The 24,720-nt window shown below is 32.0% G+C and overlaps 1 protein-coding gene and 1 long non-coding RNA gene across 3 annotated transcripts in view; one reads left to right on the top strand and one right to left on the bottom strand.

Moving 5' to 3' along the window:
* Nucleotides 1-6,596, top strand: part of LOC120178750 — a 14,170-nt gene extending 7,574 nt beyond the window's left edge. The window contains exons 7-14 of one of the 2 annotated variants that reach the window (XM_039184550.1): nt 3,533-3,578; nt 3,708-3,957; nt 4,032-4,237; nt 4,340-4,414; nt 5,531-5,600; nt 5,804-5,884; nt 6,027-6,106; nt 6,205-6,596. In XM_039184550.1, coding sequence (XP_039040481.1) covers nt 3,533-3,578; nt 3,708-3,957; nt 4,032-4,237; nt 4,340-4,414; nt 5,531-5,600; nt 5,804-5,884; nt 6,027-6,106; nt 6,205-6,283 — 887 coding nt within the window. In that variant the 3' untranslated portion in view covers nt 6,284-6,596. Of the gene's footprint in view, nt 1-3,532; nt 3,579-3,707; nt 3,958-4,031; nt 4,238-4,339; nt 4,415-5,167; nt 5,374-5,530; nt 5,601-5,803; nt 5,885-6,026; nt 6,107-6,204 lie in introns of those variants that run through there. The other variant, XM_039184551.1, reaches the window with a different exon arrangement.
* On the bottom strand, nt 6,446-24,720 carry LOC120178751. The gene is made up of 3 exons (XR_005521537.1): nt 24,710-24,720; nt 7,131-7,152; nt 6,446-6,602 (listed from the first exon to the last, which is right to left on the bottom strand). It is a non-coding gene; the product is annotated as an uncharacterized LOC120178751 (long non-coding RNA).

The following is a 24,720-nucleotide window of genomic DNA, read 5'->3' as shown; positions in this document are numbered from 1 at the left end:
TTCACGTTGATGGTAAAATTATCAAAGATCCGGTTATTATAAAGGCTACTGTCAGAGAGCATTTTTTTAAAGCTTTTAATCATCGTTCTACCTTGGAAGTGGAGGATATTAATTTGAACTTTTCAAGAATTTCTCTGGAGCAGAGTCTGTTGTTAGAGGAGTTTACGGAAGAAGAGATTTGGGATACCATAAACTCGTGTGATAGTAACAAAGCTCCTGGGCCAGATGGGTTGAATATGGGTTTTTTCAAAAAATTCTGGCCTTACTTGAAAAGTGATATTCTGAAGTTTTTTCATAATTTTTTTTGGGAAAGGAGTGGGAGAATGGCATTAATCATTCTTTCATTTCCTTAATCCCGAAGGGTTCTAATATTGGGGGTTTGGATGATTTCAGACCTATTTCTCTAGTAGAAGGGATGTACAAGATTCTTTCCAAGTGTCTATCGAGAAGATTGAGAGGTTGCATCAAGATATTATCAGTGACTCACAATTTGCTTTTATTCCGGGTCGACAAATTTTGGATTGTTCTTTTATTGCTAATGAAGGTATCGACTTTTGGAGGAAGAAAGGTTTGAAGGGTTGTGTCTTTAAGGTGGATTTTAAGAAGGCTTATGATACGGTAGATTGGGACATTCTCTTTAAAGTTTTGGATAAAATGGGTTTCGGATCAAAATGGTGTAGCTGGATTCGGACTTGTGTCACTACAGCTTCGATGTCAGTGCTGGTTAATGGTGTTCCTACGGATGAATTTTCGTTGTCTAGAGGTCTTAGACAGGGTTGTTCCCTCTCCCCATTGTTGTTCAATCTTGTTGGCGAATTGCTTAATCTTCTGATTATCCAAGCAGTCCAGTCAGGCCTGTTTTGTGGCCTGACAGTTGGCAAAGACGAGAATGTTGTGAATTTGTCTCATCTGCAATTTGCAGAAGATCTCATCATCTTCTGCAATGCATCGAAGACTCAGATTCTTAATGTTAAGAGGGTTCTTCGAGTTTTTGAAGTTATGTCAGGCCTTAAATTGAATCTCACTAAGAGTAAATTATTTGGGATTAACATTACTGAGGAAGTGGTTACTCAGTGGGCTAATGCTATAGTTGTTTAATAGGTCATTTCCTGTCGGAATATTTGGGGCTTCCTCTTGGCGCTAAGCGAAATTCGCAGCAGATGTGGGATCCGGTAGTGTAGAAGTTTTACAACAAATAAACAGGCTGGAAGGCTAAGACACTGTCTATGGCAGGCAGATTGGTTTTATTGAAGGCAGTTTTGTGTTCTTTACCAACCTACTATATGTCCTTGTTCAAGATTCCTGTTTCGGTTTATGATAAACTCACTATCATGGCTAGATTTTTATGGGGAGGGGTTGAGGTCAAAAAAATTCATTGGTTAATTGGTCAACAGTTTGCTCGGATAAACGGGTGGGTGGTCTTGGTGTTGTGGATCTTAATTATATGAATAGAGCTCTACTTGGGAAATGGAGTTGGAGGTTTGCTAATGACTGCGATTCAGTGTGGAAAAAGGTAATCTGCAGTAAATATAATTTGGACTCTAGTTTTTTGTCGTTCAATGAAAAACTACCTGCTAATGCTTCTTGGATCTGGAAATCGATGGTCATAACCATTTCAATGAGGATCAATTTGGAACTAAGTTTCGAAGTTTGTTTAATGTTAGGGTGGGGAATGGTGGGAGTATCAGATTTTGGTTTGATAGTTGGGCGCTTGATTCCCCTCTTAAAGTGGTTTTCCAAAGATTATTTGCTCTTTCGATAAACAAAAATGGGAAGCTTAATGAGTTTGGGGAGTTTCGATCTTCAGATTGGGTTTGGCATATTCAATTGAGAAGGAATTTAAGTGAATGGGAATTGGATCAGTTTGTTGAGTTAATGGCTGTAATCCACAATTTCACACTTAATAGTGAGATGTCAGATGGTCTGGTATGGAGAGGGAATGGGGAAGGAATTTTTTCTGTTAATTTGTGTTTGAAGTCTTGCTGCCCTTTTTTACAGTAGATTCTTTTTGGATGAAGCACATTTGGAGGGGTTTGGTGCCTCCTAGAGTGGAGATCTTCATGTGGCAGGTGGTGTATCAAAGGTTGCCAGTAAAACTTGAATTACAGAAGAGAGGAGTTTCAGCAATTGTTGATGTTGCTTGTCCATTATGTAAGAAGGTGGATGAATCCTCTTCTCATTTATTTTTTACTTGCTCGGTCGCGTGGTCTGTATGGAATAATTTTTTGAGATTTTGGGGAGTTTGTTCAGCTTTTCAAGCTGATGCTAAAAGTTTTTTGTTAGCTTGGGGAGATTTGGTGCCTAATTCTATAATTTGGACCTTCATTCCGGGAGTGGTGTTTTGGACAATCTGGAAATGTAGGAATGCGATTGTGTTTGATAAGGGGAGTTTAGATCAGATTGATATTTTCTTTATGGCAAGATGTAGGCTGGCTGCATGGTTCTTAGCTGTCTATTCTAAAGGACTGTCTTATATGTGATCCATCACTTGGGGATTGTTGCGCTATTTATAGATCTTCAATCATTAAATTAAGGCCTGGACTCTTCCTCCAAAGGGCTATATAAAATTGAATGTGGATGCAGCTGTTACTGCAGATTGGAGGAAAAGTGGAGTTGGGGGAATTCTTAGAGTGGAGAATGGCTCGGTGGTGGGTTCTTTTCAAGAGGCTTCTGGTCCGGGTCCTCCCATTTTGATAGAGCTAACGGCAATTAAGAAGGGCTTGATTTTCTTTGCTTCAATCCAGCGGCGGTTTGAGGATCGCTTGATTGTTGAATCCGATAGTAAAATTGCGGTGGACTGGATCAAGAACTATGATAGATGTCCCAATGTATATGTAGACCTTGTGAAAGAAATAATTACTAAGTTAAGAGGTTTGGAGGGCATTATTAGATGGGTTGCTAGGTCAGCTAATGTTGAGGCTGATGCTTTAGCAAAGGCTGGTATTGGATAGCTTTAAAGTCTTTTGGTTCTGTTCGTTCTGTTATTTTTTATGCTATTGGTTGGTGTGTATAGGGAGTCTATATGATTGTTCCCTAAGTATTATGTAATTTATGTGTTTTAATGAATTATATGGCACTCTTTTCCTCCTTCCGCTGATTAAGGAGCACTTTATGATCCATTAATCATGAAGGGGGGTTTTTAACGAGGCCTGCCATTCCTATCAAAAAAAAAATCCTAATTGTAATTTACTTGTACTTTATGATTGAATTTTATCTTCTTAGAAGATAAGATTTTAGGAGATAAAGGTTTGGAGAAAGATACATAGTTGAACTTTACTTTTTGTAATTCTCAGCCTATAAAACCAGGCTGTTTTTTTTTTCAGCAAGCAAGCAATTGAAGCAGAACTTAGGTGCTTCAGTTTCTATCTTTTTCTTTTAAAAATATTTTTGTTAATGACCATTGGAAGATTGCTTGCTAACGTGCATTTTGATTTTTCTGCACTTCTTTAGGCAGTAAATTGATTCATCTAACTTTAGTTATGGTTAAAATTTCCATGTTTACGATTATTGTTTTCCTGTACGTGTATTTCAGGTGATGTAGGTTCTCTTGGCTGGTGGGACTTGTTCATAAATTTTTGGTAAAACTTTGCTGCTTTACTTTTGTTGATTTTTATTTTTTTAGGTTTCCTGGAAATAGCACCATAATAATCTATCTGGGTTGAGTGGCTAGAAAAATCTGATAACTGCTAATACATTTTTTCATGCAGTATTGCTGAGTGCTTTTCTTTTCTTGTGTGTACAAAGTGGTCTAATCCCGAAATTCATAGAAATTCCCCAGCAATAGAAGCTGGTCCATCTACTGCAACTATCAGATATCTTGACTGGAACAGTGGCTTTGTAGTTGCTCCTGAGGAAGACCAGCAGCAGGATACTCTGTGTGGCCTGCAAGAGTTTGGTGGTCACCTCATGAAAATTCCAATAATTGGTTTCCAAGTTCTTCTCTGCATGCATTTAGAGGTATGCATATTATTGGTGTATTGAGTGTCATTGTGGTATGTTGTCATCGATTCTATGATTGTTGCAAATTTCAGGGAACACCTTCTGGTGCTAGAGATATACCACTTCCAGTTTTGTTCTCTCCTCTTTTCCTATTGCAAGGGCTTGGTGTGCTCTTTAGCGCTTCAATGTTAATAGAGAAAATTGTCCTTTTACTACGGAGTGGGGCTGGCACAGGATTGTACTTCAGATTTTCATCCAGAGCCCATGATTGCATGGGATTCTTTCACCATGGTTCTAGGTACTGGCAAATTAGTTTGTAGCTAGGCTGAAAATTTTGTTAGGCTAGATTGTGTGGTTCATGAATTGAGACAACTGATTCTCTATCTATCTCTAAAATCAGGTTATTAGGTTGGTGGTCAATTGATGAAGGAAGTAGAGAGGAACAAGCTCGACTTTATCATGATGGGCCGTCTGGGTTAGTATAGTTTTAGCATCTTTCAACCTTTTATAGATGCACTGCTTTTATAGTTTTTCTTTCGACTTGCTTTTGGTTCACTCCACATCTTCCAGTGGTGCATGCCTGGATGTGTGGAAAAAATGTGAATCATGTTTCATAATATCGAAGAAGGTAAAATTGATAAGAAAAACATTGATAGACTATACTAATAATTAATAAATGTGAATATGTTCTGTGCTACTTATTTATGCCTTGTAATGAAGTTTGATTGTATTGATGTGAACTGTTTCTAATGCCTAAAGAAAATATAAAATATCACAGAAAAAATATGGAGCACTGAAGATGTAAGATTTTAGGTGTTCAAAATGAGAAAGATGATTCAAGTTTTTAGACATCTCTTAAAGGAAAGGTGATGATCAAAATTTGATAGGAGCAACTGCTTAGTGGATGTCGGTGGATCACTTATGAATATTTTATTCTGCTCTATTCAACTTAAAATCTCACTACCCAAATGATTTATGAAGAAGACATCACAAGGTAATACATGCCTAGTAATGGGGCTTTAGTCAGGTGGATTTTTTTATCAATTCATATCCACACTGTTTATGTCTACTTAAAAGTGTTCATCCATTTATCAGCTAATGTTAACAAAGGTGAAATAATAGATGGGTTGGATTTAGTGTGTTATTTGGTTAAGTTTGAGATTTTGAACATATTGAAAAACTGAACCATATAGAAAAGAGTAACATATTTGGTTATTTTGTGATGCAGGTTTGAGTGTGTTTTGCACCTTGATTGGGAAGCAAATGTGATACAAGAAACTGTTCATTTTGTTAAAAAAAATTAATATTTTGCTTTTGGGTTGTGGAGGTTGCAAAACTCACTTATGGTTTCGAAAAACTAAAACTCTAGAATATACTGTGCAAGAGAACGGTATGGGTGATTTAATTGCATGATGTCGCAAAATTTTCAGTTACTGGTGTTCACGGATGTTATTTCTTTTTTTTCCATTTTCAACTGAACATGTAATTTGGTTGCTTCCTTGAGTTTACTCAGATAATCAAGCTGTTGAATTATTCTTTACACTCTCACTAACCTTTATTCCTAACTTTTTAATTCGACTTCTCCATGTAGGTATAACACCTTCTCTGGTTATCCACCTGAGATAGTTAAGAAAATGCCTAAAAAGGATCTAGCTGAGGAGGTGATTATGGTTCTTCTAACATTCCTTTCTGTTTTTTGATTTGATTACTGCATCTCTTTTCTTGTACCTTGTACTTTGTACCACATTTTGTTTTATGGTTTCACTTTTCGCATCATCTCAGTGCAATATATTTGCAGTTACAAGAATTTTAATGATCCTGTTCTTGCATTTACATATAATTTATATGGTTTCTTTCATCTCAGGTTTGGAGACTTCAGGCAGCTCTCGGCGAGCAATCAGAAATCACCAAATACAGTCAGCAAGAGTTTGAGAGACTTCAAAATGTAATTTTTCAACTTTACCAATGTGGCTTTGTGGTGTGAAATAATTAATTTTCATACTCTTGGTTAAGATCCTAATGAAGCTGGATTGAGATATGTTATTTGTTCTCTGTTGACAATCATGTGCATTCAATGTACTGTACAGGAGAAAGTGTTATGTAGGGTTTGCTTCGAGAGAGAGATCAGCGTGGTTTTGCTCCCTTGTAGGCATCGTATTCTTTGCAGGTATAATCATTCTTTTGATGCAATTGCATTTTCAGACGTATCCCAATGCCAGTTCAATCCTCTCTGCTGTTATGCTCACGAGTTCCTTTCAATTGCAGTACCTGCTGCGAGAAGTGTAGAAAATGCCCTATCTGTCGTGTCACCATCGAGGAACGCTTACCTGTATATGATGTTTAATTTCTAACTTGGCAAGTTCTCCGTAGAAATGAGGTGCAAAGCAAACCTCAAGTAACTTGACAGGTCGGATGTTTTTTATGAAGTTTTCACATTAGAGAGTGCTGCTGCTTTGAATCGACATTAGCTAGTACAACGATATAGAATACACATGTATAACTACAAAAAAAGAAAAGAAAAAGAACTCCTATATGTTATAATTATCATAGGAAATGTAAAATATAGTTTCTTGATAGGAATGGTTTTCTGAAATGGGATTGTAAGGTTTTGATAGCTTGTTAACTCATAAAGTAGTGCAGAATGATACGTTTCGGTCCTTTTCCTCTGCTATATTGTACAATGAGTAATAATTAATACCACTCTCTAGTGTATTTCATTTACTCCTTTTGTTAGTTTTTGCACAATTTTCTGAAGTAAACATATCAAATTAACCTTTTTGTCTTATTATGGTTGAATATGTAATTTTGTGAAATTGCATGTCAAAATTTAGAAGCCTCAAATATGGAATATAATTTTGTCCCATTGGAGTATAATGTAAGCTCCATTAGTATCAACAGTTTTTAAGTGTGTATTAGGCTCACAACACACAGAGACAATTGTTGACTTAAGATTCTGCAAAATTCTTTCCACCCAGATGTTGTCCATGGTTTCACCAAATGCATCTCTGGTCATAAGGATTTCCTTTTCATGTTGAGCAAATAGGTTTATTCCAGAACTAGGGGTGCTTGTCGAGCCACTCGATCACGAGTTGAGTAGTGGTCATGTTCGTTAAAAGAAATTGTTGTTCAATTCGATTTGACTCGTTGTTCGTTCGACTTGACTCATTGTTCGTTGAACTGAAAACTTCTACTTTTTTTAATTATATTTAAAATCTAGTAAATTAATAATTATTGATAATATAATGTAAGCTCCATTGACGATTGTGATATGGTAATCTTTGAAAAGTCAACTTCTTTTCTAAATTGAGTGAAAATGAGTTGGGTTGATTTAAAAGTATTAATTTATTACTTAAATTTTATTCATTTTTTAAAGTAAAGTTGATTTAATTTTTTTATTAAAATTTAAATGTTATGATATTGATTGGTTTAAATTTAAAACATTGTTTTTAATGAATGAACTAAAGTGGTTTTTGTGGTAAAAGAATTTTTATTATTCCTTGGGAACCCGAGTTCGAGCACTATAGATGTCAGGGGTTTGAGCGGATGTCGAAAGGTTGAGAGTTATCATTGAACATATACTGTCATGTATTTACCCTAGATTATTCAAAAAAAATTCTTTCTAATCATATTGATATATATTTACGTCTGTAAGGATAATTTGTAATATTATTTAATAAATTAAATATCATAAATTATATAATATATTTATAATATTAATATTTTAAAAAAACTTGAGGATAAAATATCGAAGAAAGTAAAATATATTGATGGTAGAAATTTTTAAGGAGTTGTAATCGAACTATTATATTAAATAAAATAAAATTAGAAGACTAAATTATGAGATGGAATTAAAGTTATTATTTTATATAGATTTAAATTTAATTGGAAATAAACTTGAAATAAAAGATAAGTTGAAGAAACAATGATTAAACAAAAAGTAATCAAATTACTTAGCTTAAAATCAGAATAATATTATTAAAAAAACCTTATGGGCCAAAACCAGTAAAAAAAACTCAACAGTCCCAATGGAGACAACAAGAACATAGTATTGCACCACCAACATCAACATTATGGAAATGTGTAGGATTTGATGTTAGGAGACGAATTTGAATTTATAAAATTTTAGAGAGATAAAAACATGTTTTAAGTAGAAAATATATAAAAAAATCTAAAATATTCGATAATTTTAAATTTTTAAGAGATGACAGTTGCCCCTACTTACCCCCTCGAACCATCCCTGGCCAAGACCAAGCCTCAACTTACATGATTCAAAGCCAATGCTATATCATCAGAGATAATCATGTCACACCCAAAAGCTCAACCCATTTATACAATTCTACACTCTTTTTTTCGCTTCTCCATGTGAAAAACAGATTACATTAAATCCAATTTTTTTATTAATATATTCATATGTAGTGATAAAAAAATCATGAAATTTGAGGTTTAAAATGATATTAATAAACATTGATTTGGAGTAGACAAAGCTCCATCAATTTTAAGTCATAGTAGGGAATCCCATACACCGTTATTGTTGTAATACAAGGCTAAATTCTTTGAAAACGTATTTGAGAAAAGATAACAAACTTTAGATGTCAAGATGCATACAAACTTATCTGCTGCACCCAAATATACCAAAATTTTGTCAAATATTTGAGACAAAGCTCGGCTAACGTAATATATATGCAGTTTTCACTGGTCCATTTCTTCACTCAAGAACTCTTCATGATCATGTCGTCCACACGTGCTTCCATGTTCTTTCCAATCTGGTTTCTGAAGATTTTGTTGACGAGACGTTGAAATATGGCTTCAACAGTCTTCAACTCGATAGGCACGACTTTGTAGCAAAACAAGACTATCGGAAATTTTCTCCTATTCTCGAGGATCCATTTGAATCTGGTTGTAGCCGGAGAAAGCGTCCATGAAGCTCGTATATTTGTGACCTGCTGCGGAATCCACTAGCCTGTCAGTGGAGGGGGAGTTTGAGACACATTTTGTAGAGGTTTGTGGAGTTGATGCACATCCTCCAACTACCATTCGCTTTCTTGACCATAACAACGTGAGATCCAGTCCGGATATAACACTTGTTTGATGAAGTCCACCGTATAGCACGTTGGATCTTCTCCATGGCCAATCTTGAGAGAAGGACGACTGTTGGCCGACATTTTTCTGGTGAGAGAGGAGGTAGTGTCAAGAGAAAGGAACGGGATGCGTATGAAGTCTGAAGGAGAGGAGAGAGATCCCATCTTACAAATACTCTAGTTACAGGACTATTGATGCCAGACCTCCATGGTATGTTTATAGTAATTTATTCGAGAGTTTATCAGAGATCATCATCTACCGAGTACAAGACAGTAAATAAACAATAAATAGAAATGCAGTTTTCGAGAAATTTTAAGATACATCTTCGGAGATGTTCAAGTATTCTATTATAATTAATTGAGCATGATCATAAAATCTTACCTCTTTCGTAATATTTATCTCGAGAAAAAATTTATCAAGTCAGTTATAAAATCCATTTTGACTTGCCCGTAATAGCACCTCACAAGGAAAAGTTTTATTTCAAATTTTATGCATTTAAAAATTTTATATTCCGAACATGATTAAGATTTACCTCATCTTAGAACATATGTTTTAGAGAAAAAATAAGAAAAAAAACCCAATTTCGTTATAAAGTTCATTTTGACCAGATTTAAAAAAAAGTACTTAATATACTCTTAGGTGTCTAAATTATACCTTAAATTGTTTTTTAGTGTCTAAAGAATTTTTTATTAAAAGTAGATGCATAATATTTTTCCGTTACATTTTCAGGTACCTACCGTCAAAAGAAATCGTTAAGTGACATGTTTCATGTCCAAAATTTTTAAAATAATATTTTATTTTAAAAAATAAAAAAATATAAATATGACAAGTGTCGGTTAATAGTTTTTTAATGGTATGATCCTAAAAATGTAACAGAGAAAACATTGGACACCTATTTTATTGAAAAATTCTTTAGGCATTAAAAGTCAATTTAAAATATATTTGAGTACGATCTTTTTTTAATATACTTCTAAACTATTATCTCATTCTACAACATGTATAATTCTAGGATGCAACAACCTAATATAAGGCTAAGAAAAAACGCGACCTAAAATATTATAAATATCATAACATTTTCGATTTAACCGAAAATATTATGAAATAGATAATATTTTCGGTTGCAACCTAAAATGTTATGAAGAATGTTTGCAACAAAAAAAATTAAGAAAACCATAACATTTTAGGTTACGCGTAATCTAAAATAATACATTTATTTATAACATTTTAGGTCGCATATTTTCTCAACCTTATAATAGGTTGTTGCACCCTAGAATTTCCCCTACAACATATAATTTAGAAAGTACAAAATTTAACGGATCCATTGTGAAGCTCATTTTAAAATGCCTATATTTAAGGGTGAACGTTCGATCGAGTCGGGTCAAAAAATTTTGAGTTATTCGATTTAACGAGTCATATTTTACAACTCGGACTTGATTTGAAATTCTTTCGAGTCGAGTTAATTTTTTGAGTTTATGTTTAAATTTAATTATAAATATTTATAATATTATAATATTATTTGATTCCAATTTAAATGATTTTTTATAACCATATATATAATACAAATATTATTTTAATACATTTTTAATTGAATTATGTTTAGGTACATTTTACACAACTAGTATGGGGACGATTATATCAAAGTTTTACTCCTATCTTTTGGAAAGTTAGGATGGGACATCATCAACAGTGCAAAACAATATTCTCTTTGGTTTTATTTCCTCTAATAATATTAAAATAATGTAAAAATTAAAAATTTTACATTTGACGTAATTGAATACTAACTTATTTATGATTAAGATCAAATTACATAATGTAAAAGTTTATACTTGTTTAAGATCATTTAATAAGTTTATACTTGTTTAAGATCATTTAATGAGAGAAAATCAAAGGTTGAGATTAACAATAGGAAATAAGAAGATATTTATTGGGGGAAAAAAAAGAATTAATCTCGTCTTTTGATTTTCATTCATCCAACGACTCTAAAAGAATATAAAACTAAAAATTTTATACTATGTGTAACTTGTAAGTGAATCCTAACCCGTTTAAGGTTAGGATTCAATTACATAGCGTAAAACTAAAAACTTTTACACATTTTTAGGATCTTTCGATGAAGAGAAAATCAAATGCTGAGATTAACAGTAGGAAATGAGATAATCATTGAAAAAAATAAAGATTTAATCTTATCATTTGATTTTTCTTCGTCTAACGATACTAGAATGATGTAAAAGTAAACATTTTACACGTAAGTGGATTCTAACCCTAAGTTTATAATTAATAATTTTTATTACTAATTTTTAATTATTCACATAATTTTGTTCGAAAACAAATACTTTTTAATTTTAAATATATATTAATTCTTACTTTAACTTTTATTCATCGTTTAAATTCTAAAATTTAATTTTATATTAATTTTTTAATATTATACTACAATTCTTCATTTTAATAAAAAAATGAATTATTTATAATCGTCATGATTCTATAAACAATCTAAATTAAAATTTTATTTTTGTTGATATCTATATAATAAAATGTATCATACAGATAAATGCTGTATATACGTTATAATATTTCTATATTTAAAATTGTTAAAGTTAATTTACATTAGATTTTTAATTATGTAAGTTATAAAATTATAGATCCTAATCTATTAGAAAAATAAGAGGTGGATATTAGCTCGGAACAAGAAATGTAGAATTGGCCACGTTTTGGAGAGATAATAAGAGAATGGCAACTTTGGTCCGTTTCTCTGCCGCCCCCACGCTCTTTCCTAGGCTTTGTGCCTAACTACCCTAAAAATAATTTGATGTTAAGAATAAATTTATAAAATTTTAAAATGAGAGAAATTTATAAAATTATCAATAATAAATAAATAAAATATTTAAAATATGTGATTAATAATTAATTGATTTAGTGAGATTAGATACTAGATCTCTTAAATAAAATTAAATATTCAAATTATGATGGTTTCGAATGAAGTAAACTAAATTAGGAGCCTTAACCTCTATAATACTATTTTAAATTAGTCAAATAATAAATCAAATATTAATGATTAAATTAAAAAAAATCTAAAATATATGATAATTAAAAAATTTTAAAAGTACAACTATCTCCGCGTTCACCCCTATCTCCTATAAGACATTAATTAAATATTACATCAATTCAATAGATGAGCAGATTCATATTTTAAAAATTTTAAATTAATTTTTAATTCCAATAATTTTAAACTTAAAATTTAAATTGTATCATTTTTATATTTAAATTTTTAAATTCTAATATACATATATATATATATATATATATATATATATATATATATATATATATATGTTTAGAGAGAGATTGAATTTAATTTAATATACATTATTTTAAATCGGATAATTTTATATTCAACTTTTTTATTTATATATTTTAAGCATTAAATTTGATAAAGTATATTTTTTAATTTTAAAATAAGATTATATAATTTGTGCAATGCATAAATTTACTTTATATTTTAAAATTATATTATTTTATATTATTTTAAATAAAGATTTCTATTTTATTAAAATATTATAATTTTTAACGATTGTAACTAAATTTTATTAATAAAATAATGAAAAGAATCATAATTATAACATACTAAGCATAGAGAGAAAAATAAAGATAATAGTCACAGAAAAAGAACTCATATAAGAACAAAAATATTAAATCCAAAGATAAAAAAATAAAACATTTCCTAAGAATGACCAACAAAAAAAAACTCAGTAACCTTCATAAAAATTTCTTATCTATGTCTAACGAAATGCTTTACGAAATAATAAATGAGTGATGAACGAACCAAATTATTGAACAGACTGCTTCGCTATGTAATTATGATTATATTGACAAACAATCTTTTACCAAAAAGGAGATTTGATTATATGACCACTAACAAATCAATTAGAAAATAAATGTTGTAAGAGTTCTTGTGCTAGCACCAAAATGATTGCAAAGATATACGAAAAATGTACCAAGATCCATAAGGATTGTGCTATAAAAATAGTGAAAAACGTGTTACAAGGACAAAGATCTTATTCAAAATTGAAAAAAATCATGTAAAAAAGAATACAAAAAACATAATATGAAAAAAAGTAAGAAAACTAATAATCACGAGCGGTCGACAACTAACATTAAAATTAATACCATCATCGATCAAACAAAAATCAAAGAGAAAGAGAGAAAAAGACAACACAAATATATAAAGAGGCCACTAAAATATCATAAATTTTAAAATTATTCATAAGAAAAAAATATTTAACTTATTTGATTAGTAAGTGTCGATAATGTAAAGGGGTGTAATATTTATTGAGAAAAGATTATTAAGACTGTTTATATATATTTTAGCAATAAGAAAACGGTTTCTAGTGAGAGAAATTCCTCTCCATTCTCTCTAGGTTTTCAGCTATGGTTTATAAAAGGAAAATGTTTCTTTAGGAATAATTCTAAATCCGATATAGGTCTAATTGTTGAAGAATGTCCAAATCTCGTTGGTGTTTCTATGTATCATCATCCTCACCATCCTTTAATCAAACCACGGTGCCTTCATCGGAATGAAACAATGTTAGGTATGGCTTATAAATATACCAGTAAACAGAGAAAGTCTCATAGTGGGGGTTATGATTATGTGGGTTGGGGTGCCCCGCGGTACAGTGCAGGATTATTTTTGTAAATATATACCAGGGTTTATTTATTATAAAAGGAGATGTAACCTAAACCTATGAGACATTAAATAAAATTTTCTAGCGCCGCCTAGGGCATCGAGGACGTAAGTACATTATTGAACCTCGTTAAAATTCTTGTGTTCTTTCCGTTTTCTTTACTCGATTATTCAACAATTGGTATCAGATGTTCGAAGTTGCAAAATTCGAAGTTGCAAAATTCAATGGTCAGGGTAACTTCGGATTATAGCAAACAAGGGTGAAGGATCTGTTGGCGCAGCAAGAGATCCTGAAGGCTTTGTGACCTACAAAGCCGGCGTCGATGGAGGAGGAAGATTGGGAAGAATTGCAACAGGGAGCGGCATGAACCATATGATTATGTTTGGCAGACGAGGTCATGTATCACGTCATGCATCTGTCGTCTCCAGATGAAATTTGGAAGAAGTTGGAAAGTCAGTTTATGTCCAAATCCTTATCGACTAAACTGTATCTAAAGCAGTGGTTGTATAGGCTGAAGATGCAGGATGATCATGATTTTGCGCAACACCTGAATGTCTTCAATCAAATCATTTCTAATTTGGATCGGCTTGATGTGAAAATTGAGGATGAAGACAAAGCGATGATTCTGTTGTGTTCGTTTCTTTCCTCTTACGAACACATGGTGACTACTCTTACATATGGGAAAGAGACTATCAAAGTTGAGGAGATTACTACAGCCTTGTTGGCTCACAATCAACAGAAGCAGAATGCAGGGGAAAGCTCTGAAGTTGATAGCTTATATGTCAAGGGTAATCGAGACCGTGGACGGAAGCCAAAGAAGATAGGGTCTGGGAATCAAAATTTCAGATCCAAATCTAGGGATAAGAAGACAATTCACTGTTACAAGTGCAAGGAGGCGGGACATATGAAGCGAGACTGTCCGAAGTTGAAAAAATAGACTGATGAGAACCGTGATGACTCATCCAAGTCTGTGAATGTGGTCGAGGATGACAATTCTTATTGCAGTGATGGTGATATGCTCTCTATTTCAACGACTCAACTGACGGATGTCTGGATTCTTGATTCTGGATGTTCTTATCACATCACGCCAAATAGGGACACTACAACAAATATGTCAATTTATGACGAAATTTCTATATGACATTGCATATAACGTCACAAAATATACTATAATGTGATGTTTTTTCTTTTCATCGTATTTATTGATTAATGATATTTTTTTGTTATGACAATTTAAAATATATGATCATTGATTTTCGTCACTATATGCTTGGAACCAAAATCTTCCCACCAATATTTTTAGTGGGAAACCTTTTAATGACATTTAGATAAAATAATGACATTGTAAAATCGTCTCCAATGAAAAAAAACGTATTAGTGACAATTTATTATAATGACGATTCGATTTCAATTAGTGACGTTGCACATTTGTCACAAATAAGTTTTATTCGTGACAAATTAATTTGTCATATTTTATAAGACATTAAAATGACGTTTTATTATTGTCACAAAAAATAGTTTTAGCATGACGAAATCAATATTTGTCACTTATTGCTATCTTTTTTTATATGACGATTTTAAAAGACATCATGAAGTTACATCACTTAATGTTAGAAAAAGATAATCTAAAAACATTTTTAAACAATGCAATTTACAGAGATTTTTTGTGTTTTAATTTTATTGACATTATTCTGTATTAGATTATCTCACATTCAAATATTTCTTTAGAGAAAAACTTAAAATAATAAATCGTAAAAAAGAAATGACCAAATGATTTTTTATTATTATTATACTTCTATGATTTCCATGATGTTACATCAAAGTGTTAGGAAAATTGATATTTATACTTGATCATAGAAATACCCATAAAACTCCAATATATTTAGATACATATAACATCAACAATCTTAAAATATAAAATATTACTCATGTAATAAAAATAAAATAGAAGAAAAAAATTGTGTGTTACTTATAAGCTTACTCGTAATGGCACAATCGAAGCTTGTTAAATTCCCCTTTTATCCCCCTTTTATTACTCACCTTTTAAATTCCCCTCTTCTCCCCCTTTTATCATATCTAGGGTTTTAGATTCCCCTTTTCTTTCTAAAATCAAGCTTGTTTCTTTCTCCTTGAAACAATTCCTTCCCAATGAGCAATAACGAAAGGATTAACTTCAACATGTCCGACCTCGGCGATGGTAGTGATCCCTTACCGTTCTTAATCTTTCATTTCCACCGCTTCACTGTTATCGCTTTCCTCACTGTTTTTTTTCTATTTTTGGTTACAGCTCTTAACTAGGAAGCTCTAGCTGGTCTCGTTAACGCTCTCAAAGTCGGTGGCTTCCAGAATTGTTTTTTTATTTCTTTGTTTAGTTTTCAACCTGTTTTTCTTTTCCATTTCAGTTATTGATGTTTTGGCTTTGCAAAATAAGCTTCAAAATCTTACTGGGATTACGTTGAGACTGAATTATCAAGGAGAGGTTTTGAGAGCTGCGTTTTGATGATAGTTGATTCGAGTTTGTTGTGGTGAAAAAGAAGAAAACAAAAGGGAGAAAGAAGAAAAAGGAGGAAAAACAAGAGTGTATGACATATTTAGTTTGGACTTTATTGTGTTGGAGGAATCGATGAGATTATGGACATGTGATTCGGAGTCGGGGGAGATGGGGCAAATGTGGTTGATTTCTTAGATTTCTTCATTCAACCGCTTCATTTGTTTGTTCATTGGTTTTTGTTTTTTGTGTTTCACTATCTGTATCTTCGTGATCTTCCTTAGGATTCAATTTCGATTATTTTTTCACAAATGCAACAAGATCACCAGAAGAAGGTGATAATTCATTTATTTTTTCACCTTTTCTTTTTGTGTGTTAGGAGTTTATTTGTCTTATTATTAAAAAGAATTGTAATTATTGACAAATTGTTGTGCGCAATTTGAGCTTTTATGTTGGGTAGTTATGTGAGACATGAAAATATGGGGTTGTGCTTTGGAGTGTTTTGTGCTGTGTTTGATGTGGGAGATATTCTTGTCACCGAAATCAATGATTTTATCTTGAGATATTTTCCTCTTTCATTGAATAAAGTTAGTGAAATGAGTTTCGAATACAAGGAGGGAGAGATAAAACAGCATGAATTTAATGCATATTTTGATCTGGAATAAGTGAGTTTCATTCATTTTTGGAATGCTATATATTGAAATAATGGCTTTATACTCCTCTTTGATCCAATTTAAGTCTATTTTTCTTTAGTTTTCTGAAATATATTATATAGTTTTAGTTTCCCTGCATCTTCCCTCTGCTACCAAGCTTTGACTAACTGGATGCTGCCGATATATATGTAGAAAGTAGAGAATTGGATTCCTTTATTGTTAATTTAGTACAATAAAATTGTCTTCTTTTACAACCTTTTGCTATGCTGCCAGTCTGAAACTTATTATATATACATAAAGAATTGTGTTTACAATTTTAATTTGTCTTTTCTTTTTTTTAATATTGGTTTCCTCTGTTGAAAGTAATTATTTATTGCGTAGGTGATGAGTTTAATGTCTGTATGACCATATTGTAATTGAAAAGAAGGAAATTGTAGGTTACCTAGTATTTCATTTTATTTCAGGTAGATATAGTCACATACTAATGAATTGAAGGTAGATTACTAATGACATTATTGTATTATTTACTTTTCTTGTTATTGTTCTTTATGTCCAATATTTGTATGCTGATCTTTTTTTTCAGTAATTGGTCTTTGTTTTCTTTTATGGCAGGGATTACAACAATTTTGCACAGAGCATAAAATTAAGTTATCGAAGGTACAATTCTATTTTTCTTTCATGAACATTTTTGTCAGTTTCTTCACTTTCAGTTTAGAAAGATAATCTGATTTATCAGCTTCGAATAAAACTAATATTTATGTAGCTTTCAAGGTGCGCATCGTTATTTATCAGCTTTGAATTCCCCTTTCAAGGTGCGTATCTTTATTTATCAGCTTTGAATTCCCCTTTCAAGGTGCCCTAAGTTTGGTTGATGAACAAAATCATGAACATATATGTTTCTGAATTTGTAATGTGTAATGTGTCATCTCTTAGAGTTCTACATTCAGCGATCTTGTCCTTGTTGAGAAAGGATTAAGTTTTTTAGCTATGTATCATTTAAAACCATATTGGTTAAATTTATAGCGAACTTTTTATTCATTATTGCTATTCTTGTGCAGCTGCTATACAGTGCCTGAAGAGGAAGATATTATATGAACAACAAATAGAGCAGCTTGGGAACTTCCAGCTTCGTATTCATGATCAAGTGAGTTTGATTTTTTTCTTCTTTTTCAATGTTTTAACTATTCCCTTGGAGGGCTTATTATTACTATAACTTTAGCATTACTTAATTGTATATATTTTGCATTTTTTTTATTTTGCACCAGATTATAGTACTAGAAGCGGTTCATCAATTTCAATATCCATGAAATTGGTATTTTTTAATATTTTTTTATTGTTAAATATAATTGATTTTTTTGTATAATTTAGATGATTTCATCATTTTTATTTTAATTTTTACTTTAGCATTTTTACATAGTTGTATTTGCTATTGTTTTAGTTTTAGGGTCCTTTTGTTCTTACCCAAAGTAGTTGAATTTTTACAAAATTGAATATTTTATATAGTTGAGATGGTTTCGTCAAACTCAAATGGAGATTATGAGATCTGCTTTGTTAGTTGTCAGAATTCTTGTGACCTCACTTTAATTTTTAGGTAAACAATATTTTAAATAAATAAAATAATTATATAATTTTAATTATGACAATTAAAGTGCTAATTATTTTTGTAGCTTCAAATGATACCACAAACTCATCATCAACAGACTCGTAGTCGACACAAGGTTTGGATTGAGATTTTCGCAAAAAGTTATTCCACAAGTCATAATATGGTCATATTTTTTTTTTATTTTCTTTGAACATTTAAGTGTTTTAATATTTATAAAAATGACATTATTATGTTTTCTAGTGAAATATTCGTATAAATTTTATTATTTTACAATAAGTAAACTATGTTATTTTTTCTTTAAATCAATATAAGTATTTTCATTTAAATATATATTATCATATTATGGTGACAATCTTTATTTTGTCACTATATTAGAGAAAATTGAATATGGTGACGTTATGCATTATCATCATTCAAAATACTATTACATAAAATTATATAATGTCCCTATAAATTTGACAATATCTCTTTCGTAACATATAGGTTGATTTTATTGTAGTATTCATGATGATATAAATTATTAATAAAAATATTATATAATTTAGTGATGTAACTAACTGTAATGCAATATAAGTTATAAAATGACGTTATGCATAAGTGTCATTCTTAATGCTATTAGGTAACATTATATTACGACACTGAATATGTGACAATATTTCTTTCGTCACATATAGATTGATTTTAATGTATTATTCTTGACAATGTGAATTATTAATAACAAAATTTCATATAATTTAATGACGTAACTAGTTGTCATTGAGTATTAATTATAAAGTGATGTTATTTATAAACATCATTTATACTGCTAATAGGTGACCATGTATTGTGTCACTAATATTGTGATAATTTTTTTCTTTCGTCACGTATACAAAGAAATTATTGAGTTATTAGTGACGATATGGTTTATCAATGACGAAAATGTACTTTATTTTGTGACATAATTAATTGTCATTGAATGCAAATTATAATGTGACATTATCCATTAACGTCATTATATGTTTAATAATACATGATGAAATCTTATACATCATCACATTTGACATTTAGTGACACATCTAGGGCGACGTTCGTTGTGACGTCAATTTTTATGTCACAAAATACAAATAGTGACATAAATGTATGTTTCTGTGACAATATTTCAGATGCCACAAATAATCAAATTTGTTGTAGTGGGAATAGTTTTCGATATACAGGTCGGTTAATTCTGGTTCTGTTTATTTGGTTGATGATCAACGTTGCAATATTGTTGGTATTGGTGATTTCAGAATTAAGATGTATGATGGTTTTGTTCGGACGTTGTATGGTGTTTGACATATCCCAGATTTGAAGAAGAATTTGATTTCTTTGGGAACTTTGCACAATATGGTTTTATCCCTAAGGCTGATGAGAATAGGGAAACCATTCGGATTGTTAAAGCAGATTTGACTGTGATGAAAGGAAACATGACTGCATGGAATATTTATAGATTGTTAGGGAGTACCGCTGTAGGTGGAGTTCATTCTGTTGAGTCCTGTGATGATACTACCAAACTGTGGCATATACGTCTTGCTCATCTTAGTGAACGTGGTATGGTTGAATTATATAAAAGAAATATGTTGCATGGTGTTAAAAGATGTAAGCTCGATTTTTGCAAGTATTGTGTTCTTGGTAAACAGACTAAAGTTTGTTTCAAGAATGGGAAACACACAACTGAAAGGATTCTTGATTATGCGCATTCTGATGCATGAGGGCCTTCCACGACATCGTATTTGGTGGATCTAGATATTATGTTACTTTTATCGACGATTTTTCATGGAAAGTTTGGGTGTATTTTTGAAACAGAAGTCTGACGTTTTTTAGAAGTTCAAGCTGTGGAAAGCTGAGGTAGTAAACCAAACAGGATAAAAAAATCAAGTGTTTGTAGTCTGACAATGGTACAGAGTATATAGATTCACAGTTTCTAAACTTCTGTAAGGAGCATGGGATTAAGAGGCATTTTATAGTGCGCAAGACACCATAATAGAATGTTGTTGCGGAACGAATAAATAGGTCGTTGAATGAAAGAGCCAGATGTTTGATGTTGAATGCAGGGCTTCCCAAACACTTTTGGGCTGAGGCTGTTAACATGGCGTGTTATCTTATCAATAGATCGCTAAGGGCATCATTGGCTGGGAAAGTTACAGAAGAGGTATGGACTGGTCATGATGTTACTTTTGATCATTTTACGAATTTTTTGTTGTCATGCTTATTTGCATGTACCTGCTGATGAGATATCCAAACTTGATGCAAAATCGAAGGAGTGCATTTTTCTGGGTTACAAGAAAGGTGTCAAAGGATTCAAGTTCTGGGATCTAGTTGCGAAGAAAATTGTGATCAGTAGAGATGTTTTTGATGAACAACCTATGTTGCAGCAGAAGAAAGACATGACAGTGGTGAATTTCGAGTAATTTCCAGTTGAGAAAACATAAACTTCTCAACCGACTTCTGGTGGTTCCGCTATGGATGATTTGCAGGATTATAGTCTTGCCAGAGACAGGGTGAGACGGACGAATATAAAGTCTCCGAACATATTAGGTTTTGAAGACTTGGTCTCTTTTGCACTTACTGTTAGCAGTGATGATCTGATTACTTTTCATGATGTTGTTACTAATCAGGAAAAAAAGACAAGTGGATGTCTGCCATGGTTAAAGAGATGGAGTCTTTGAATCACAATCGCACATGGGAGTTAGTTCACCTTCCTGAGGGTAAGAAGCCTATTGGTTGCAAATAGGTGTATAAGAAGAAACCAACAGTAACATAAAAAGAGAGGGAGAAGTTCAAGGCTCGTTTGGTAGCAAAGGGTTTTTCACAAAAGAAAGGAGTTGATTATGATGATTTTTTTTCTCCTGTGGTTAGGCACACTTTAATCTGAGCAGTATTTGCATTGGTGGCTAGAGCAGATGGATGTTAAAACTGCTTTTTTTGCATGGTGATTTAGAGTAGCAGTTCTACATGCAGCAGCCTGAAGGTTTCACTCAACCTGGAAACGAGCATTTAGTTTGCAGATTGAAGAAATCTTTGTACGGGTTGAAACAGTCTCCAAGACAATGGTACAAACGGTTTGACTCTTATATGATCAAGATTGACTACAAGTGATGCGAGTATGATTGTTGTGTCTATATTTAGAGCCTTGATGATGGTTTTTTTATTTTTCTAATATTGTATGTTGATGATATGTTAATTGTTGCGAAAAACATGGATGATGCTATCGGTTTAAAAACTTTATTGAGTTAGGAATTTGATATGAAAGATTTAGGTACTGCAAAGAAAATTCTTGGAATGAAAATTTGCAGGGACAGAGAATCAAGGAAACTGTGGCTATCTCAACGGGGTTATGTTGAGAAAATGCTAGAAAGGTTTACGATGAGCAGATTAAAACCACTCAGCACTCCATTGGTGAATCACTTTAAGATCTCATCAGAACAATGCCCTAAGTACATGTATGAAATGGTATGTACTCGTCCTGATTTAGCTCATGCTGTTAGTTAAGTTTGTAAGTACATGTCTAAATCTGGTAAGCAACATTGGGAAGCAGTCAAGTGGATTTTTAGGTACTTAAAGGGTACTGTGGGTCATGGAATTGTTTTTGGTAGTCAGCGGGATAATCCTTTGGTTGTAAGATATGTGGATTCAGACTATGCAGATGACTTGGATAATAGAAGATCTACGATAGGGTATGTCTTTACTCTTAGTGGAGGGCCTATTTGTTGGAAGTCTACTGTTCAATCTGTTGTGGCATTATCTATGACTAAAGCTAAATACATGACAGCAGCTGAAGTTGCAAAAAAGCTTTATGGCTTACTGGTTTAGTGAAGGAGTTGGGTGTTCAGCAAGGTGGAGTTCAGTTGCTTTGTGACAATCATACTATTCACTTGGCTAAGAATCATGTATATCATGTTAGAACTAAGCATATTTATGTAAGGTTTCACAAGATCAGAGAATTGGTTGCATCTGGAGAGATTTTGTTTCAGAAGGTACATACTGATGAGAACGCCACTGATATGTTCATCAAGCCAGTTACGACAGACAAGTTCATGCATTGCTTGAACTTGTTGAATGTTTTGAGTTGTTAAAGAAGTAAGGTAACCCAATCAACATTGAATGTTTCCTAAAGGGCAGGATATTCGCCAAGGTGGAGATTTATTAGGTATGGCTCATAAATATATCAGTAAATAGAGAAAGTCTCGTAGTGGGGGTTACGATTATATGGGTTGGGGGTGCGGGGGCGCAGCCTGCGGTACGGTACAGGGTTATTTTTGTAAATATGTACCAGGGTTTATTTATTATAAAAGGAGATGTAACCTAAACCTATGAGACATTGAATAAAAATTTCTAGCGTTGCCTAGGGCACCGAGGATGTAAGCACATTGCTCAACCTCGTTAAAATTCTTGTGTTCTTTCCGTTTTCTTTACCTGATTATTTAACAACCAACACAAGGTAAGGTGATCTTTATATTCAAAACATCTACCTTAATGTCTTTACAGGATTATATAAGGATCTCCGCCCAAATAAGAGGGAAAGAGAGAGGGGAAGATTCTAAATGGAAGTTATAGACACATTTTCGTCCGACATTATTTTAATTTTTTATATCATATAATATATAGTTTTTTCAAAAAAAAAATAATATATGGTTTTTGAAAATATATAATATAATTTTTAAAATCATATGGCATAGTTTTTGAAAACATATTATATAGTTTTAAAACAAACATATAATATATAGTTTTTGAAAATATATAGTATAGTTTTAAAAACATATGGTTTTGAAAATATATAGCATAATTTAAAAAAACATATTATTATATTTTAAAAACATATAATTTTTGAAAAAATACGTAATATATATACTTGAAAACATATTATATGATTTTAAAAATATAATATATTATATAATTTTTAGAATATATATATATATATTAAGCTTATTATTATTATTTATTTATTTTCTTCTTATCTTTCTTCATTTTTAGGTTAAAATGGTTCAATAAAAGTCCAAATCTGGGTCCAAAGAGTCCAAAAAGAAAAGCCAAAGGTAAGATCCAAATTCGGTCCAACCGAATCAGTAGGCCAACCCGGTGGGAAGTCCAAATCTGGTTTCAACCCTAGACCAACGCCACAAAGGAGTGACAGCTGTTGGATCTGGTCAAAGTGATCCAATGGCGGATAGAGAAAACTGAAAGGCACCCACGTACTGAACAACAACCACACACTGACGAAGCATCCAAAGCCGAGAAAAGCGCCGAAAAATTGGCCATAACCGAGTTTCTCGACAAAATCAAGACTGCTCCTTCCTGTTTTAATCGGTAACAACCACAACTGGCAGGGTTATAAAAACCCCGAGAATCATTGAAACAAAATAGGAAGAAATCGAAGACCATAACAACGAACAACAACAAAAAAGGTGATATCTACCAGAGAAAACAAAGCTAGCACAAAAATAACCAAGCAGGGCAAGTAAAAATCCATCGAAGCAACCTAAATTACACATTCAAAATACCCTTCGAGAATCAAGAAAAAGCATCGGTCGAGTTACGCAAGAGCCTTGTCGGGAAAAGAAAGGTCGATGGAACTCAAGAGATGCCAATTTTAAAGGTAAATATCAAAACCTAAAAGTGTAGATCTATGCCGTTTAGGGGTGATGTTGAGCGATTGGGGTTTGGGTTCAGCTTTATCTTTGGGGTGTTGAGGATTTTCCAGCCACCGAAGGCGGTGCCCATAGTGGCGGGGTAGCGACAGTTGTCTATGCGGGAGCGGTGGCTGGCCATTGGTTGGTTGGGGTGAGTTGAGAGCATTTTTGAGAGAGAGGGGGGGAGATTATTTTTAGAAATGGGATGGAATGAATTATTTTTAGAGAGAGGGATGGCCTTTATGAAATACTAAAATTTTAAATTATTTCTGTTGTCCCTGATATTTTGATGCGTAATTCATTTCGGTCACCTGTTATAAATTGGTCATTAAATTTTAAATTAATTCAATTTAATCATTGTTATATTTTTGTATCTTTGCAATTTAACCTCTTAATTTTTGTTTTCTTTCCTTGCAACATTCAATTACTACTAGTTTAATCCTTGGTTTTAATTTTTTTGTAATTTAATCTTTTAAATTTAAATTTTCCTTTTATTCTTTCATTTATTTATTTATTTATATATATTTTTATTTTATTATTTAACATTCATTTGGCTTTGTTTTTTAGGACCATCTTTATTGATCAAAGGTAAGTAATTCAGATAAAATTTTAAATTTTAATTTAACTTGTAATTTTT

This window comes from Hibiscus syriacus, unplaced genomic scaffold, assembly GCF_006381635.1.
Source record: "Hibiscus syriacus cultivar Baekdansim isolate YM2019G1 unplaced genomic scaffold, ASM638163v2 tig00112380_pilon, whole genome shotgun sequence".
Taxonomy (NCBI): Eukaryota; Viridiplantae; Streptophyta; class Magnoliopsida; order Malvales; family Malvaceae; genus Hibiscus; species Hibiscus syriacus.
The sequence above is the reverse complement of the archived record's forward strand: the minus strand, read 5'-3'. Positions and strand labels throughout refer to the sequence as shown.